This window comes from Empidonax traillii, unplaced genomic scaffold, assembly GCF_003031625.1.
Source record: "Empidonax traillii isolate 1590-97213 ecotype Southwest subspecies unplaced genomic scaffold, ASM303162v1 scaffold734:size1267433, whole genome shotgun sequence".
NCBI classification, from domain to species: Eukaryota; Metazoa; Chordata; class Aves; order Passeriformes; family Tyrannidae; genus Empidonax; species Empidonax traillii.
The window spans coordinates 146781-165645 of NW_020955927.1; the positions used below are offsets into that span (position 1 = coordinate 146781).

General features: G+C 43.5%; 1 protein-coding gene across 3 annotated transcripts in view; it reads left to right on the forward strand.

Annotated features, from left to right (window-relative positions):
* Positions 1-18865, forward strand: part of RGL1 (ral guanine nucleotide dissociation stimulator like 1) — a 64348-nt gene that overhangs the window by 15345 nt on the left and 30138 nt on the right. For all 3 annotated transcript variants that reach the window (XM_027900501.1, XM_027900500.1, XM_027900502.1), the window contains exons 3-5: positions 4039-4247; positions 8782-8859; positions 17420-17604. In XM_027900501.1, coding sequence (XP_027756302.1) covers positions 4039-4247; positions 8782-8859; positions 17420-17604 — 472 coding nt within the window. The remainder of the gene's footprint in view (positions 1-4038; positions 4248-8781; positions 8860-17419; positions 17605-18865) is intronic.

Genomic DNA, 18865 nt, shown 5'->3' on the forward strand with positions numbered 1-18865 from the left:
TAATTCCAAGTGCACTATAGGATACAAGCAGCTGCCCTTGGGAAGACAAGTGTGCACTGCAAGCCCTGCACTGCAAGACACACTTCCCGAGGCTGGAAATTCTGCTTGGAATTCAGTCTTATCTCATTCAAACTGCTTTCTAGGCTGGAAAGGGGACAAGGACAGAGAGGACAGTGGTGGGATGCAGGGCTCTTAAATACCACCAGGATCCCAGAACTGGTGGCAGGAGGGGTGTGTCCAGCCAGGGCCTGTCCCAAAAACGCTCGAAATTCTTGTGACTGTTTGATAAGATTGGTCTGGTCGCCGCCATGTGGCATTGTTAGGGCAAAATTACCGCTTCTGCCAGTTGTTTGTTTGTTTGTTTATTATTTAGTGGTCATGTGGTGTGAGTTTGAGTCAGTCCAGCATGATTGTCAGCTGCTGTGGGTTTTCTCTGTCCATACACCTATGGGACAATCCTCCCTTGAAGGGAGCAGGCTCAGTTAAAAAGTTCATTAAAGTCTTTGTTGAAAGGAAACACTGTGCCAAATAAGCTGTTAATATTTCAAGCTCAGTCATTCCTTGACTTGATTTCTTTTTCCTTTTATTTTTTTTTTCTCCTTCCCCCAGAGTGTGAGTGTAGATATTAAAGGTGTTTGTTGGTGAACCTGCATGTGAGAAAGAAAAAATATAATAAAATGATAAAATAAATAAATATGTATAAAATAAAATATAATAAATAAAATAAAATATAATAAAATAATAAAATACAATGAAAGAAATTTGAGCATCTTCTTTCTACTTTCAGAAGGTGAATGCAGAATCACATTTAGGCAAAGAGTTAAATTCTTGATTAGAGTGCCTTATTTTGAGTTAACACATGTAAGGTGAAGTGTACTTCAGGCACTTTTATTCCAGCATGGGGTGCCTGCCCAGCAAGGTAATAAAAGCAGAGTGGAAAACTGTCCATCTGGAAAGGCTTTAAGTTTCAAGGAAAGTGAAAAGCATTTAAAAATCTGTCAAAATCAGTAAAAATGGAGTTTAAGGGTTAGCTAGATTTTCATGAAAATAGCTGCAGAATTTCTGAACAAAACAAGTCTTTGGTCGAGTGGGAATGTTTCAAATGACTGAACATGAAGAAGATTTGAGATCTCATTTCCTTGCTGCTCGTCCCCGTTGTTTTAGTATTTTTTTTCCAGTCCGCCTAATAAAAAACAATTACCTTGATTTTCATTCCATGGTTCACATTTTCAGAATCCCAGCAGATAATATTTGCATTGGAAAAAAACCTGCAGAGCAGTGGTTTTCTGGGTAAAAATGATTGTTTCCAGTGGCGTTTCTGAAATAATGACTGCAGTTCTGTGTGTCTTTATTGGGGCAGTCTCTGTTTCTGTACTCATCAGAGTTTTAATTTCCCTTTTTACCTCGAGTCTCTAATCCCTCTTGCGAGGGCGTAGCATTATTTTAGGAGATGATGGGAGTTTCTAATTAATTTATAATCCCACTGAAGGTTAGCAGGCAGTGTTTGCAGGAAGTTTTTTCGGCCTGGATGTGTTTCAGGCTGCGTGGAGCTCTCCTGCTTCAGCAGGAACTGTGTGTTGTAGGTAATGTTTTGTGCTGTGCAGCTGTAAGATGATCACCTTAAAACAGAGGGGGCCCCTCTGAAGGTGCAGCATTGCCAAGGGTGAGTAAAGATGTTGGAATTACACCAGATAGGTACATGCACAACAGCAAAAAAAAAAAAAGGATGTTCGAGGAGTTATCCCTCCATTCAGCCTTTTTACATTTGCTTTTGAAAGACTGTCAGTCTCGTAGGAAGCTGCTTGCTCGTCCCTGACACTTGCAGATTATCAAAGCTCTAATCTGCTGCCTGAAAAATCGAAGTGAGATGTTAAGGAGGGTAAATCAGGCCATAAAATGCCATATCTGTTCATTGTAAAGGACCAAGAAAATGTTATGAAGCCCTGAGAGGGGGGGTTTAGCATCTCTGTTAGACTGCTGGACACGGTGCTGAAGGAGACCAAGGGAAGCTGGAGTAGCTTTTTTTGTTGTTGTGATGCACAAAACAGTGCCAAGCTGGTGGCATTTCTCGGTGTCACTAGCAGTGGTCACCGTGTGCCACTGTCAGAAATCACCCAGAGCTTTAGGAGCATCTTTTAGTGGCAGTAGATAGACTGTCCCTCTGAGCAGAGAGCACAAAAAAAAACCCATAAAGCCTCCTTTTCCTCTGGGTAGCTTGGTTGTGTCAGTGAAGGGATGGCCTCTTGATTAAATCCAGACTGAGCAGTTTCCTGTTAGCATGAAACTCAGCCCACAAGGTCTTATTCTCCAAGCCTGTTATTGAGCTCGTCTGCCAAGTCCCTTTTCCTTTTCAACTTACAGGCAGAATCGCTGAAATAATACAAGTACAAGCAATCCCAGAACTCTCCCCGTGGTTTCTTACAGATCAGTGTTTTGCTGACAAATTCAGTTTTATATTTTTCAGAGTTTGGGGTTCTTCTTGTTTTGCTTTGGTGGTTTTTTTTTTGGTGGTGGTGGTGGGGGTTGTTTCTTTTTGACATTCTCCCAACATGATGTCTTGGGGAAGTTGCAGTGTTGCAATTAATGGAAAATTTTGTGCATTTATCAGCCTTGGAAGCAGATTCTGACCTCCTTTTGAACGCAGCCACATCAGTGATCAAGAGGTTTTGTGCATGCACTGAGTAAATATGCCCATAAACCATTAAACTGTGAGTGGGACAATCTGCTGGATGGGAAATTAAGACTTAAATGCAGTGTTTGAAAGCGGTTGCACTGTGTGTAACTAGCTATTTTCAAAAGTGCATTTTAATTGTAAGGTGAAAAGTCAGCAAGAAAATTGTATTTTCTTTCTTTTTTTTTTTTCTTTTGTTTGTTTGTTTGTTTGAGTTTGTTTGTTTTTTTTTTTAAATAGAGACAGCATGTTGTGTTTCAATTCCAAAGGAGCTGGGAAATGAGATAGCAGAGCTTTGGAATAACGCTAAAGATGGAATTCTATGATAATGTTAAAGATAGGCTTTAGAATAATGTTAAAGACATCTATATACTGTTTAAAGCACGAGGGGATATCTGTTGGATGTCATTCCAAAGCAGTGGCAGGTAGCAATGTAAATAGGAAGTGGGTGGGATATCTGTTCCTCATTATTTTTTTAATAGATGGTTTTTTTCTTTGTGTTTTGTTTTCAGTTTACCAAGCCAGGGTTGGTAGTGACTACAGGTCATTAACATGCTGCCTTCATGCCCTCAGTTGGATATTTTATAGTTCTAATCCCATTTTTAAGGCCTTTTATCCCACTTACTTTACAAAATAGGATTTAAACCGGTCACAAAAACACTTTTCTGAACTCTCCTCTAAGTAATGGGAGAATTTAAGGGAATGTTTCTAGTTCTTTCAGACTTTTAAGCATTAAAAACAAATGCTGTTTAAAAGAAACCACGTCCAACCCCAAACCCTTGATTTGTGGGCAAATATTGTGCCGATTGGAAACCGAGGGGGGGGAAATGAAACGCCGTAACGGAATGTTTGCAGGATGACTTCGACACTCTCTTGCGAAAGTGTCATGAAATGTTTTGCACCCAAATGTGTTCCTGACCTTTGGTTTTTGTGTGGCACCCCAAAGCTGGTGTGTTTTTTTTCAGCAAGGGAATCACAAGTGCTAAAGTTGTGGTCAGTTTTCGTGTTTATTCAGAAGTCCGGTGAAACACTGAATTATCACTTCTGTCCCCCTCAGTAATATTATTCTTTGGGGGATAAGGGATTTTCTTTTACATAATAATATGTGGTGGAATCACGAGTTAACTTGGTAGTGGTCAAACTCTAAAATATTTTGAGGAGCACGTCTGAGAAAAATCCTAAAGTTACTTAAGAACTCTGTAATTTGATACAGCACTTGGTGCTTAGAGCGCCAAAATTGACAAAATCATTTTGTGACTGATGATGGGCAGTTCTGCTGGAAAGATGGCATTTAATCCACTGAAAGCTGTGTGAGGGATCTGGCTCCTGTCTGATTTTTGTGCTTTTGTTTTGTTTCCCTTTTGCAGGGTGAAGGAGACCAGTTGCCTCCAGAGCACACTGTCAGACAGTATGAGACGTCCAAGATCAGGGCTATAAAAGCTGGAACTTTGGAGAAACTGGTGGAGAACCTTCTCACAGCTTTCGGGGATGCAGATTTTTCCTACATCAGCATCTTCCTCTCAACCTACAGGGCCTTTGCTTCTACCAAGGCAGTGCTGGAGCTTCTCCTGGACAGGTAAGAGCCAGTACTGAATGGGAATGGAGCCATCGTTTGCATCACAGCAGGGTTTGGTCAGGAATTTTTTCCATTGCTTTTAGTGGACGTGGATTTCATAACCCCAGTGTCAAGAATGCTGCAAAATCCAGAATTTCAGCCTAAATATGCAGCGTGTAAATGCATTGCTGCCCACATCCCAGCTCCTGTGAAAGTCACCAGGTGGGGGAAGTGTCTGGCTGCTAAAGACCCAAACTGGACCAACACAGGAAAATTAATACAGCTTTTCCCCCCACAAAAAAGCCCTCCAACAGAATGCTGGGGCTGCAGAGTCACGCCTAGAATAGATTCTGGTGTTTTGCTGGATGCTGATACTTTCAGACTCAACTCTCCTGTTTGGGGACAGCTGATTTGAAACAGGAATTGTACAAACACAACAAAGGATTTGCCCTCCCCTTCTATTGCTTCACGTGAATATGCAGCCATACATTTTTGCAGACAGCACAAGAACTGCTAAATGTTATAAGAATAGCATTTATGGCCAGACTGTGTCTGCATAAACGCTTGGAACAGGCAGCATTACTTTCTCACCCTAAATTCGAACTGAGACGTGGCTGGGTCAGAGGTGGTCTTATTTTGGGAGTGTCGTATTTATTGCCTTTTTCAAAATCAAATGTTGTACAGAAGTGGTTACTTTGGCATCTATTAATTAGAACATAGGATTAGTGATCAGAACATAGAAGTGGCATAAGAACTCCTAGGATTTAATTTTGGCTCTCCCACTGGGTAGGTAAGGAATAAGGCATGGATTAATTACCCCTGCTTTTCTTTTGTTTCTGGAAAGGTTAATATTAGTTGCTCTGTAGGAATGTTATGTGGCTTAATTAGTGATGATATTAACAGTAATAATTTAGACAGTCAGGTAAGAAGCCAGGCAAGAAAAGAGCAGCCTTCTTTGAGGGCAAACTTAGGTATAGATTTACTACTCTGAGCTTTATACCCCTCAGCCCATCCCAATTCTGTCACAGAACGTGAGGAATGCAAAAAAAAAAAAAAAAGATGGTGGGTATTATAGAAGAAGATAAAAAATGTGGAGGCTCTAAGGAAGTTGGCCCTGCCCTCCTCTGCTGCTGCTGCTGCTGCTTTAAAATGTCAGGAGGGGGGCAAGGAAACCCAGGGGAAAGTGTCCATGGAACAGAACTTTCTTTCCTGAGCCCAGTTCTGATCTTGCTGCCTTTTGTACTCTCAGCAAGTTACAATGTCCCCTTCAGAGGAGTGGGGGTGCCTGACCTGGTCAACATTATCCCCAGCCTTTTGTAATAAACGATGTAGAATCCACAGGAAATCCTAGGAGGTCACCACTTCCTTCCCCTCTCAGAAATCTGAGGGGTGTAGTGGTTAAGAATCCGTGGATGTTTCTCTTGGCTTTTTGAGTATCACAGGTAATCTAGAATTTTATGGCTTGGGAGAAAATATAGATTAAACTGAAGCTATAAAAGTTGGAAGGGTTTGCATGCAGCTGAGATATATGGACTTGGGAAGAAAAGCAGATGATACAAAGAAATATTAAAAGAAGTGATGGATAGTAATTGATTTTAAGCAGCTTGGTTTTCATGTCTACCTTAGTTCAGGATAAGTAGCAAAGAGTCTGTATTTTTTACAAGTTTCTTTTTAATGAAGCTTGTTAATAATCACAACACAGAGACTAAAGTGGGTGTCAGTGTATAATCTGTGTTTTATAAGTACTTACATTTTGTTTTGTGTTCCACTGAAGTAATGAAAAGGGCAATCTCTTAAAAAAACCCAGGACAATTTTGGCATTTGTTGTCAGTTTCTGAGGTATGAATTAGACATACAGAAATCCAGATTAAGCAATGAGAGTCCTGGAATTGTTAAAATAGTGTCCTGGGAAATCTGGATATACTGTGCCCTGAAGTTTGTGGGGATGGATACCTGTTGGTCATTTGTTGGCCTGCAGAGTATCCTGTCCCAAGCAGTGCAGTGTTCACTGAATTTGGGGCAGGAAGCATTTATTCTGTCCAAAAGCACGTCAAGTGCTCTTCCCTGTGTGTCAGAGGCAAATAAAAAAAGCAGATGCTGTACTAAAGAGAAACTTCAGTTTTAGAAACCTATTATTATTATTTATTATCACTCCAGGACTTCACATTAGGCTTTTGCTTTTGATTAGATTTCAGACTGGGAGACCCTGTTAAATTTTTTTTTTTTTTGCCAGATTCAGCCTATAAAGGTTTTCTTTTAACAGAGACTAGAAGTCCCTAAACAAAATTTTGAGCATGAACTGGTATGTCGAGAAGTGAGGGGGATGACTCGTGTTTTCAAAGCTATTTAAGGGTAATTGGACATCCCAATCCCTTTAGTATTCATGGAAGTTTGGCCACCAAGTGCAGCAGGCAGCTTTGAGAACCTGCCAAGCTTTTAACACTGTATGCTCTGATATTTTCTAGTTCTTTGGTATGAGTGGGTAGGGAGAGTTAAAAGAAAAAAGATCTTGTTTGTATTTTGATGTGAAAGCACAGGATGGAAGTTCCTGGGGGGAAGGAAAGGAGAGCGGCTGCTCCAGCCCCGGGGCGTGGGGGGTGCTTTAGTATCCCCAGTGGGATTCTCCACAGTGGTGTTCTCACAAGTGTGATGGAAGCCAAAAAGATGTTTAGCTGTCCAGAGGAGGGTAGAAGCGGGCCAGATTCCTCTCTTGCATATTTTATTTCTCCCTGATAATCGTGTTCCTTAAAAGCGGGGCCGTGCCGTGCTTGGCTCGGGCACGGATAAAGTAGCAACCAGTCCCTGCCTGGAGGAGTGTGCAGAGGAGGGGGCTGATGGGAGAGCTGGAGCTGGGTGATGACAGCAAAGAACAAATTAGTTTTATGTTTCCCATTCATTCCTTTTGCTGGGGGATGGTTTACTAGAGGGTCAATGGAGAGGACAAGGAAGGCAGAGGGGGAGATGTTGAAGGGATGTGTCCCATTCTAGTACCTTTTGGGACAGCAGCTTTCTGTGGTGTCTGGCTCACTGCTGGTCCTACAGCATCTGTTATTCCTTCTCTCTCCTTTATACCAAGTGTTATGCCTGCTAAACTAGAGAAGTGACTTCATTCCTGTGATTCCTTATATGTAGCCTTCAAGCCACCTTGGGCGTCCAAATGGCTTGTTTCAATGCTCACAAACGTATTCAGGGCTTTGTTTGGGGCTGTTGCAGAGAACCACCTTTCCTTATTAGTTCTAACTTATTCAGAGTGTTTTCCTCCCTCCTCTTAACAGAGACCCAGGGGTGAGTTTTCCACTCTATTTTTCAGTATTTCAAGATTCAGTCCCAGCCATCCCGTTCTGGTCTCATTTGCTTAGTCAGTCCCTTTTGAGTGGAGTCTGTAGCTTTCCAAACGCCAGGCAAGGCTGAAAAGCTCCGTGGGCTGCAGGATCCTTTTGTTTCCCCGTGTCTCTTTTTGTATGCAAAGCATTCATACAAGGCTGGGCAGTGAATGGCCCTTTGTCCGGGAGCTGGTGAGAACAGAGCCCTGGAAGGCTGCAGAAAGGCTGTTCTTTACATCAGCTGTCTCATTAACTCCTCCTAACCCGTATTTAATGACTGTTGTTCATGGAGAGATGAGAGATGGGCAGAGGTTTACATCTGGCAGCGTAACAAAGCATTATATTCTTCTCTGGTTCTGCACAGAAAACTGCCTGCTGTTTATTGCTGTCTTATGGATTTATCCTATAAAAATCATCGTGTGTCTCCAGTGGGATTTAAACATAAGTGCCTGATGTTCTGCAAAGACATATTTAATATTTCCTGCAATAGTAGGACAATGACATTGGGAGTCATCTCAATAAATTTTGCTTGAAGAGTTCACGGCAGGTTTTGAAAGCTGAATATAAAAATTGAATTTCCAATCAAAAAATTTCTCCCGGCAGGGGGAAAAGTGTCTTTTGTCTGCTGCCTGGGACGTATTTTTGAGGCATCTTACAGAGTGGATGGCAGTGGGGAGTGAAATACTCTCTCCCTTTAGCAAGAGATCTGGGATTCTTACATGTGAAGCCTTAGACTGATAATTTAGAGGAGCTTAACTCTGCCACTACTTCTACCCATTGAAACATTTTTGGAAGAGTCTGTGACAGCTCTGACACAAGAGCCCACTGCGTCCCTCCATCTGAAAGCAGGTGGTTGTATCACAAACATTTGAGAACGCTCTGGTTCTAACCCTTCAGCTGAATATCAGGTGTATAAATCTGACTGTATAAAATCAGCTTGGCTTATTCTGGACAGCGAGTAACCATTCCTCCTGTGCGCAGGCTGCTCCATATAAATTAACAAATTAGCTTGAAAGATCCTGCCTGCCTCCTTGGGATTTTTTTTTTTTTCCCCCTCCTAAATGAAAGAATCTTCAAGCTCCTTAATTTTTGCCCACCTGTTAGATTCCGTATTTGTAGCTGGAGCTGGGAGCACTCTGTAGCTGTTTATGGTAATTATATGTCAGTGATGCAATTTGAAATACTGCTTTTATTCGGTGGAGTTTCTTCTGAACGCCCCTCTCCTTTTTCAGGTTTGGAAACCTGGAAACCTCAAGCCATGGAGAAGTGGCAAACCTGAATTCCTTCGCATCCGAGGTCGTGCTCAGGGCGTAAGTACGGATTTGCACTGCGGGGCAAGGCCAAGGCAGGATTTTGGGACGGGAGGAGGATGTGGGCAGCAGAGCTGTTGTTTCCACTGAAAATTCCCAGCCCTGTTTGCATGCTTAAACAAGCTTGTGGAAAGGCCAAGTAACAATTGTCTTGTATACAAGAATATAATCCATATCTTATATACAAGAATATAATCCAGGGGTCTTTTAGGGAAATTGTTTTGGAATTAAACATGAGATGAACACATCTGGGCCAACGTTTTGTTGATTAAACAAACAAGGAGTGTTTGCTTCCTCTGCCTTATCTATGGCAGTAAATGGTTCTTGCCTATGACTGATTTTATTGTGCATTTACAGCAGTGCCTGCAGACCAAAGCTGAGGGTGTTCCAGCCAACGTGTGTGTGCATGTATCTCTCCCATTAGCGCCCCTGTGATTTACAGCGCTGCTCTTGGAGTGAAATTTAAATTCTGAGGTCATCCTAATTTGCAAGAGAAATAGCAGAGCTGTTCTGAACTGCAGTTTAAATGAGGGAAAGGTGGTTTGGCTATCCTCCTAGCATTCTGTCTTTACACATCGGGTGTAAAATGTGCCTTAGGTCATCAGCGCTTGTACTCTGACATCTGTGGTTTGCATGCACTGTGGCATGTGTCATTATGTTTGATTACAGTGTGAAGATGCTCGATTTTTGTCAGTGTTACTGGTCTTCTGTTCCTCTTGCCCCGTGGGACTTGGATGTAGTAGTTTGACTTTCCAATTCTTTCCTGGCTGCTGTAATATTTTTCTCCCAGTTTGCCATGAGAACTCATCAGAGTTAAAATTTGGTCACCAGCACCAAGAAAGCAGTGAGTAGAGGCAATAACACACAGCCAGTGCTTCCCTTCCACCCAAACTGAGCTCTAGCATCTCTTCCAGTGTTGGGCAAACCATTTGAACCTCCCCCTGTCTCAGTCATAAAATAATGACCTAAAGCAGTACCCTTTATATATACTTTCATATTGGGAATGAAGATCATTTCACCAGTATAAATGAGAAGAGTCTGTGAAGTGGAGAGAGAAAAGGGGTGAAAATAGTGTTGGTGCTACTCGTGTCAGTGAGGCTTTAGGCAAAATGCATCGAGTTTATGTTGTGCCAGGGGGCGAGCGTGCAAGGGAAATAACATTTAGAAGAAGCGTGTTTGTTTTGGTTTGGTTTTGACTGGAATTGTTTTCCTACTGACATACAACAGAGTTTACCAACCCTGTCGAGCTGCTTCCTGCTGCATCAGTGCTTTCTTCCCTCTTGGAATCATCCTGTAACCCCTTGGCTTGCCCAGGGACAGACGAACGGATGGAGCCTGTGTCCTATTCCTGTGGGAGCTCAACCTCTGATGAGTTTTTCTGACCAGAGTTTTCATTAATATAGTCAGCACAGCTGATTTTGATCCTTTGTCCTTCAGAAAGACACCTTTTACGTCCGAGTTTGATACCTTTCCCCAACCACCTGTCCACAGAAAGCTCAACAATGAAGTTGTCAACAAAGGGGTTTGTCAGGTGTACGAGTTTTAGCAGATCCCATATAAATGTGAGTTCCCTTTCCTCCTTTAGAAGTTTCCATGGCTCTCAGCTGCTGTGGCTACTTGTCTCTTAGGTGTGATTAATGGTATCTGGAAAAGTGGTTGGCTCTGCAGTCCTGCTGTGAAACACGTCGTTCTAGTAGTTCAGGTTTGCTCTTGCCTGGGATAATTCCAACGTAATTGCGTTTACTCTTTTCTCTCCTAGAACAGAATCGTGATATAACTGTGTTCTCGCTTTTATATGACTTGGAGAAATAAGAGGAAGAAGCAGCAGAGCCGTGTTATTTCTTGCCATTAACTCTGTATTTCTCAGAGGAAAAATATCCCGTGGGGAAGCCTGTGGTCTGTGGCCAGAGACCTTCTTGATTAGTCAGACTCCTGTCGTGACAGTTCAGAGGCTTTAAAAATCCAGTTGGGGCGTTAGGAATGGGGATGCAATTTAAAGCATTTCCAGTGGTTTGACATAAAAAAAACTGCAGCAGAAGTTAAAACCAACTGCAGATGAATTTAATTTTTTGGGCCGCTGGAGTGGTCGAAAAATTGTATTTTTTTCAACAGGGATCAGACTAAATTACGTCTAATACGTAGTTTAAACAAAGGTGCTGTAACTTTCAAAATCCCTTGGATCTTAGAGTCGTGAGTAGGCTATGAACACCCTCAAAAGTTTTGTGAGCTTAAAACAACCTGCCTTTTTTTTCCTGTCAGGACCCACCTTTAGCTTTTCACATTCACTAGCTTGCTTTCCACATTCCTCATTATTTTCAGTCACTCAGAAGGTTCAGGGTTGCAGCCAACAGAAGAATAGAGTCCAGCAAAACTCACATATTGCAGTCAAATGTCTGAATTAGATGGACTTCAGCCCGTCTGAGACAGAAATATGTCTCTCTTAATTGTCTGATAAGAGTTGTAAGGAGTAACTTACTTGACCTTCTACCTCCTGTAAGCAATTTTTTTCTGCTCTCCCTTGCATCATATAAACACGATTGCCTGGTGCTCTTGAGTTCTGCGTGTTTCTGTGTCGAGGTGTGGCAGAGTCCCCTCCTCATCTTAGGCTGCTGGTTGTCTTTGGAGTTCCCTGTTCACTGCGTGGTTTTTAGCACAGGGCTGCTGTTGCCTTTGAAAAGGAAGAGAGTAGAAATAACACCGAGACATGTGACAATTCAGAATACAACCTGGTCTAAATTAAACACAAAAAAATTATCAGCATGACAAGTCACATTAAGAATTAAAGAGAGGCCCTTAGAATTTGTACAGCTATGATTTTTTTTTTTTTTTTAAATGAGGTTACATAGTTCAAATGTGTTGTTTGGTGCACAGCATCTGACAAAAAGCAAATCAGGAAAGAAATTCGAGGAAAAAGTAGTTCTTTCTCTTGCTCATGTCTGATATAAAGACTCTTTGCACCTTTACCAGCCAGGAGTCATGGGAAACTTGAATGAGATACTTCCCGGAGATCTTAAACACATTTAGGTGTTCTGGGAAGGGGATCAGCAAGCCAAACAACTGATGCTGTTAGGGGCCTTCAGTCCTCCCAAAATGGTTGTGTATTGCCCGGAAGATAGTTAGAAACAATGCTTTTGGTGATAGGACCTGATCACCCTGATCAATCTTCAGAGCAGGAGAGTTCCTCAATTAACCTTTAACTCGCTGTTAAGAGGTTGGAGTTTCTGTGCAGGATGATTTATGGAATAACTTGTGCCCTATTTCCCTCCCCTAGTGAAAGAATGGGGTTAATTTTGATCCCTGGGCAACCAGTCCATCGCTGGCAGACAACTCCACCCGAACCACGGGCTCTGTGGGTTCAAAGAGGTGCTTTATTAAACATGCAGACACTGCTTTCCCAGCAGGTGGGCAGTGAGGACCTGGCTGAGGGCAGAGAAAGAACCATAAAGCCTTCCAAGTCTAAAATGGCCTGGAAATCAGTGGCTTCCTGGGATGCTGAGGTGCCTCTGAAGAAACTTGAGGGTCCCAAAGCGTGCCGAGCACGTGGCACGGAGGTGACTCGCTGTGCCTGCAGAGCTGAGGCGGCACACCACACGCTTCAGCCACACGAGGTGCTGAGTTTGCTGCTGTGAGTTCCCAGAAGTGATTCATTCCTGCCCAGACACACACACACACACACACACACATAGAAAAGGCTGGGCTGGCAGTCCAGGCTGGCCTGCAATGTTTGTGTTTGGGGAAGCCGAGGTCAGTGTTACCTGAACTGAGTTACTTGAAGACCTCGCTCAAGAAAAAAAAACCAAACAAACAGTAGTAGGAACCTGAGATAAACACAGGAAAGGTTTTTTTCAAGGGGCAGAAAACGTTTCCATGTTGGTCTGTGGACTTGGACCATGTTTTTTTTTTTTGTTTGCTTAGTTTCCAGAGGTCTGACATTGGTACTGCCGTGGCTGAGTCCTCGGGTTTTGGAATCCCTGAGTCCCAGCAAAAGTCCTTTCAAGCCTCCTCTGGGACTGTGAGGTCGTGGTTTCCTTCTGCTACTGGCTTTGGTTTGCTGGTTTGGAGTACGTTGGTGGTGCTTTCCTCAGATGAATGACAGGCCACAGAAATGAATCTAAATGCTTGGGGCTTCTTTGCTTGTCTTGAATGTCAGCTCACGGTTGCATCTTCTTTATTATTATCAAAGTGTGGAATTTATTTGTTGTTAAAAGTTGGAATGTGGCACAATGAAAACCACAGACGAAACAGCTCAAAGCTCCAAACTGAATTCTTCTTGTTTCATACCATAGCAATGGGGGGGAACAGTTCAAACAGAGAAAATTAGGGAATTAATCACTTACCACATGGCATGTCTTGCATGTTTACCTCCCCTCTTCTGCACTAAAATAGTAAATACCAAAACCTTCAGTGTGATACCAGAGCATTTGGAGTTTCTCATGGTGACAAACAAACATTCCCCCGTGGCTTTTTGTGCATTTAGACCTTCCTGACCAAAAACTTGTCTTCTAATTCCTCCTGAACCGCACAGTCCCACCGGAAAACAACGTGCACAGTTACAGCACTGCAGAAATAAAACCGGTCCTAAAACGCTGTATTCCAGGACAGCAGACACTAAAGGAATGTGAGACAAATGCAAGAAAATTGGTTGGAAGCTTCTGATGCCTGGGAAATCCATGGTGGGGAGCAGTTAAGAGGCATTTGGGAGAGCAACAATCAGCATTCATTCCAGTAAAGCCAATTAAACTAAAACAACAGCAGAAGCCAGTGTGGTTACATGAGAAGCAGGAGTCAAACTTGGGGCAGTGTAAGCAGTGGAAGAGTGGGAGAGTTATGAAAACAACCAGAACCGAGCAGAGAAGAATAATTAGAAGGAAAAATAATGATTGGCATCTCAATTAAAACAAAGAGCAGCTAGCAGAGCTCTTCCCCTGGTGGCTTTTGTGTCCCAGCAAAAGCCTCCAATGGGTTAGGGGAGGCTTTTCCCAAATCAGAAGGAGCTTTCCCCAAATCAGAAGGAGCAGATCCTTTGCTGGAAGTCATCAGGACAGTATTTATAAACAGACTGGGTGTGAGAAGCCACCCTTGCAGCAACCTTTGCTTGTAGTTTACATACACGTTACCCCTGATTTTATCCCTGGTTTAACAAGGTAAACTGAGAAAAAGCAGCTGTTTTAATTTAGTCTGTGTGAGCAAGCCTGAACATTATTGCAGTGAAAGACAGGGAATAGCCCTCTATAAAGAGGTTGATGTCTCAAGTATGCATTTGGCAAATTGCAGATAATTTCGTGCACATTCCTGTGTAATTTCATAAGAAATGAATAATTTATTTTCCCTTTTGCAACTGAGGTTCTCTTAATTGTTGAGATTCCCTTCTACCCGTCCTTCAGAAGTATTTGTGGCGGGAAGGAAATGCTGCTTTTGCCTTTTTTTTTTTTTGTCAAGAAATGATCTCTTGATCAGACCTCTTTGGAACTGTTATAGCTGTCTTCACTTCTGAGACCAGACCATGCAGAATTCCCATGTGACCATGAGGTGGGAAGGTCTCATTTTCCACCTTCTCTGTGCACTCTAAGCTGACAGAGCTGCCCCATCACCCAGCTTTTGTGGTAGCTCCTGGGCAAAGGGGAGTGGGCGAGCAGTTTTTGTTCCCAGTTTGTGAATGACAGCCCCAGATACACCTTTTCCACCTAACACTAGATGGATTTTGGAGACTGGAACCTTCAGAGACGGGCTTCAGGCAAAGCTGATGTGGCAATCAGAAGGTTTTCTGATAGGTGTGGAACTTGGAAGCATCGCTGAGCAGAACCTGGAGCCTGTGGTTGGCAGGACAGGAGTTAAACACTGAGGTGTGTGTTTGGTTTTTTTTTTTTTCTTTCCTTATAGGCAGGAAAGGAAAAAATTTATAGCTTATAATCAGCCCATGAAAAATGTAGTCTGTGATGTTTCTTTCCTGTCTGAGCTCTCGGAAGGCTCCTGTTCCTATCTGGGGCTGCCGAGCACGGGGAGTTTCTTCACAGGGGCAGTAAATGTAAAGCTACTGCAAGACATGGGCAAGTCTCCAGGCTGTTGTTGGAAAGCTGCATTCCCTGACACGCCAGTGGAACAGTCGGGGCACGAGGAGGTCAGTAGGGCACAGTGTACCTCTTCTCTCTTTCCTATTTCCCCTCCTGACTGAAACGATTTTGCTGGCGAAAATCAGCGTCTGTAACAGCGGTGAACTCTTCACCCTGCTCTGGAAGACGGTGTCTGTCTTAAACTCTGTTTATTCTTCAGCTTACGAAAGTGACCACCAACCAAGCCTCTGGAAACTGAGCTTAGTGTGTGTGAACAGTATTAGTACAAGATCTTGCCCTGTGGAGAGGCTCCTCCTTCCAGATGGTTGCTGAGCTGATAAATGCTCGTAAGAGTAGGATAGCCAACCTCGCTTTTGGTGGTGGAACCAGTGGGGGTGATGGTGAGTTTGTGATGTGGGTGGGGGGAAAAGGAGCGCAGAGAAGGAGGAAATGCACAATTTTGGGCGTGGAGCAAGGCACGCGTGTCTGTTGTGGCCTCTCCTGGCCGTGGGGATGTGGAGCTGGGCTGGCGCTGTTGGCCGTGCCGTGGTGGTCGTGGAGCACTGGCTTTCGTGTCACACCTGTCCTGATGGAATAAAACAGTCCTGAGGCTCCAGATAAAAAGTTTGGCCACCGCTGGCCTAAACCATGAGGGCTGTACTTGTTGCACGTGTGGTGGTAAGTTTGCCTGAGCTGACCTGTGAAAATTCGGTCAAAACGGTTTTCAAATGTCGAGTCTTCCAAGCTGCGCAACGTGTTCCACGTTTGCAGTGAAACCTGAAATCCAGAACGCATTTGCCTGTTAATTTTTGGTTGTAAATGCTTTTTGTAGCTCTGAAACTGTAATTCCAGCATTTCTCCTGTCAGCAAGCCTAACCAAACAATATTACTGACGGGTTTCCAAATAGTCTAATTGAAAATTCGAAGTCGCCACAATATCAGGCCAGGAAAGGGAAGAAACAACAAACTCGAATGGATGGGACTTGTAAAATTAAATCTGTGTGGGATTAAAAGTTAATTGAGTTTTGAGGAAAAAGCAGTACAGTTCAGATGAGATACAGAAAGTGGGAGAAATTCTCTTTACTCTTATTTAACTATTGGTTTATTTTGGATGCCAGTGAGCAGCTGAGTGAACCAGAGACTGCTGTGGTTTCCCACCTTGCAGCAGGAATGTGCCAGTATTTGTACACAGCTCTGATAGGGGAGCTCTCCAGGCTGGAAGAAGTTTGAAATACAGGGATGGTTTCAGAAGAAATCTTACAGGAACCTTTTCTCAGGAAGCTTAGGTGCTTATTGTACCTTTTGTTCTGAAACAAGGAGCTTAAAACGTTAAGGTATTTGATTATTTTCCAGTCGCCTTCTGTTTTTTCCACACTTGGTTGAAATTTGTCAACAACTGTGTAAGTCACTCCTGGAAAACAAAGCTTGGTCTTATTTTCTAACCAAATCAAGGTGAAATGATGAAAACTCCTTGGGAATGCAGGATTTAAGGGCATTCCCACAAGCATGTGTTTGTGCAGTATCTGAGTACCAATCTAATAGGTGGGCGTGGATGAAAACCTACATAAACCAGGAAAAGCAAATAAACAGATCACTTCCCTCCCCGTTCAGGACAGGTGGAAGCCACGATGATTCATCAGCTCTGGTTTCCCTTTGTCCCCCCACAAGTCCTTTTGGCTGCCTATGTCTAAAAATCTGGGATAACTTTCCTGAACAAAATCCAGTGGTCCTGTAACTCCTTAAGCATCCTTTCCCTGCGCTGCCAGCACGAGCGACATGCTTTTTTTTTTGCACGGTGTGGTTTGACATCCCCCTCCTTGTATTTGGGCTAAAAATGAAACCAAGGTTCTGCTGATATGTTTTTGTCGAGCATTTCATCCCAAGATTAGCAGGGGCAGTGTGTCTTTCTGGGGTTCAGCTCTCTTGGCGCGTCAGGTTTGATCCTTGGCACGGGCAGTGCCATGCTGCACGCGTGGCAGTGAGGGTTTTATCCTCCCACTAACTGTGTGTGCTCCTGGGGGTTAGTTTGAGGATTAGACACCTTTTTCCTCAGTGAAACCCAAGATTTCATGGACAGGGGAGCTTAATACAAAGACTGCAGCCAGCGAGTAGTGGATACGCAGCTTCGGCTTGGTCCCCAGGCTCTGCAGCAGCGACTGATGAAAGGCCCCAAAGGAAGTGTTTGATTTAGCACTTCCACTGGAAGGAGCCACGAATACCTTGTTTCCTCCCTGCTATTTTTCCCACAGCATCCCATGGAACAAACGCTGAGCTTTTCCCTCTGGCAGAGGAGGGAAGGGAGAAATGGCATTCTGCTGTTGCTTATGTTTGTAATGCCTGGTAGTTATTCCAAGTGGCCATGGCACAGCTCAGCAAAGATATTTCAAATGGGTGTTTGTTTTTTTTTTTCTCTATTAGATACAGGCACATCAGCTACAGGTACACACAGTTCCAATTCCACCAGCACATGCTGTATGCAAACATTGTGCTCTCTCTGTGTTTGCTTCCAGTGAAATAGCATCAGTCTTACGGGCCTGGCTCGATCAGTGCTCTGAGGATTTCAGAGAGCCACCCCACCACACATGTTTGCTGAAGTTGCTGGATTACCTGAAGAACAATATGCCCAATTCTGACATGGAGAGTAAGGTGCAGAACCTCCTGAAGCAGTTCCAGAACCAAGAAGTGGAAACTGTTGGTGAGTTCCCTTCTGCTTCTGTCTTTCTCAGACCGTGAGGGATTTATGTGGACCACATTTCAACAACTCTCATGCTTATCAGTAATGATAATGTGAGGCTCAACAACAATGTGATGGCTAATATGTGTTCCTCATTTCTTTTTCTTTTTTCTTTTTTTTTTTTTTTTTAAATCTCTGTGTGAGGCTCTGTGAGGGGTGAAATAGTTCTTACAGTACAGGTGCCTGTATCTGCTCCTTCTGGGGTGGATTGGGAAATCCAGAACTTCTCTAATATTTAGCCAAAACTCTGAGATTGCTGCAGCAACCAAGTGGTTAATTGTCAGCACACTTCCCGTGGCACTGAGTTAAAACACAGCTGCTCTCTAGCTGGGCTCCTCACTTCAAACCTCCCCACGTCCACCCCCACAAGGAAACCCCAGACCAACAAAAACCAGAACTATGACAAAATACAGCTTGAGTCATGGGCTTTGTTGTCCTGCAGCTTTTCTTCCTAGTTACCATCTTGTCAAAGGAAGTGTCTGTGGCTGTTTTTTCCTATTGGAGTGGCTCGGCTGCTGGAATCCAAGGACAGAGGAAAAACTTCTGTTATTGGGGGTCACAGTCTACTGGAACAATAGTGAACTGCAGTGACACAAATCTGTGTGCACCATCAAGCCTGACACATCCCCTTATCCTGCTCAGAAAGCTTCCTGTGGCATGAGCTGGAAAGTCACAGGAGCCTCACGTAGTATGTGAATGAGAACTGGAATCAACTTCCAGCTTCGGTAGAGGGGGTGAGAGGGAATAATTCATGTCATAAAGGAAATGGCGGGAAAAAAAAAACAAAAACAAAAACAAACCCCTTTCATGCCATAAAAACCACGTCTGCCGGATGTTCCAGAAATACCATGTCAATGCATGGTCCTGTGAAATGCCAGATAAACTCAGTCACTGACACAAAAAGGAGTCATGTCCAGAGCCCAGTCCTCTTCCTTATTGAGCACAGGGACAGGATGGCTCGTAGGTGCCCATGGATGACCTTTCCTGGGTTGGGTTCTCCCCCCCAGGTCAAACAAAGAAAGCTGCAGAGAGCTGTATTTGGGTTCTCTGTTCTTCAGAGTGAGCAGAAGATTCCAGCAGCACTGCTTCTGTTCTGCATTTGTTTCCTCAGGTAACAGCTGAAAAGGTCCTTTCTGAGTCATACAGATGGGTCAGTTTGAACGATAACATTCCCCAAATTGTGGCAGAACAGAGCCTGGGAATTAGGGTGGAATAAGAGCAG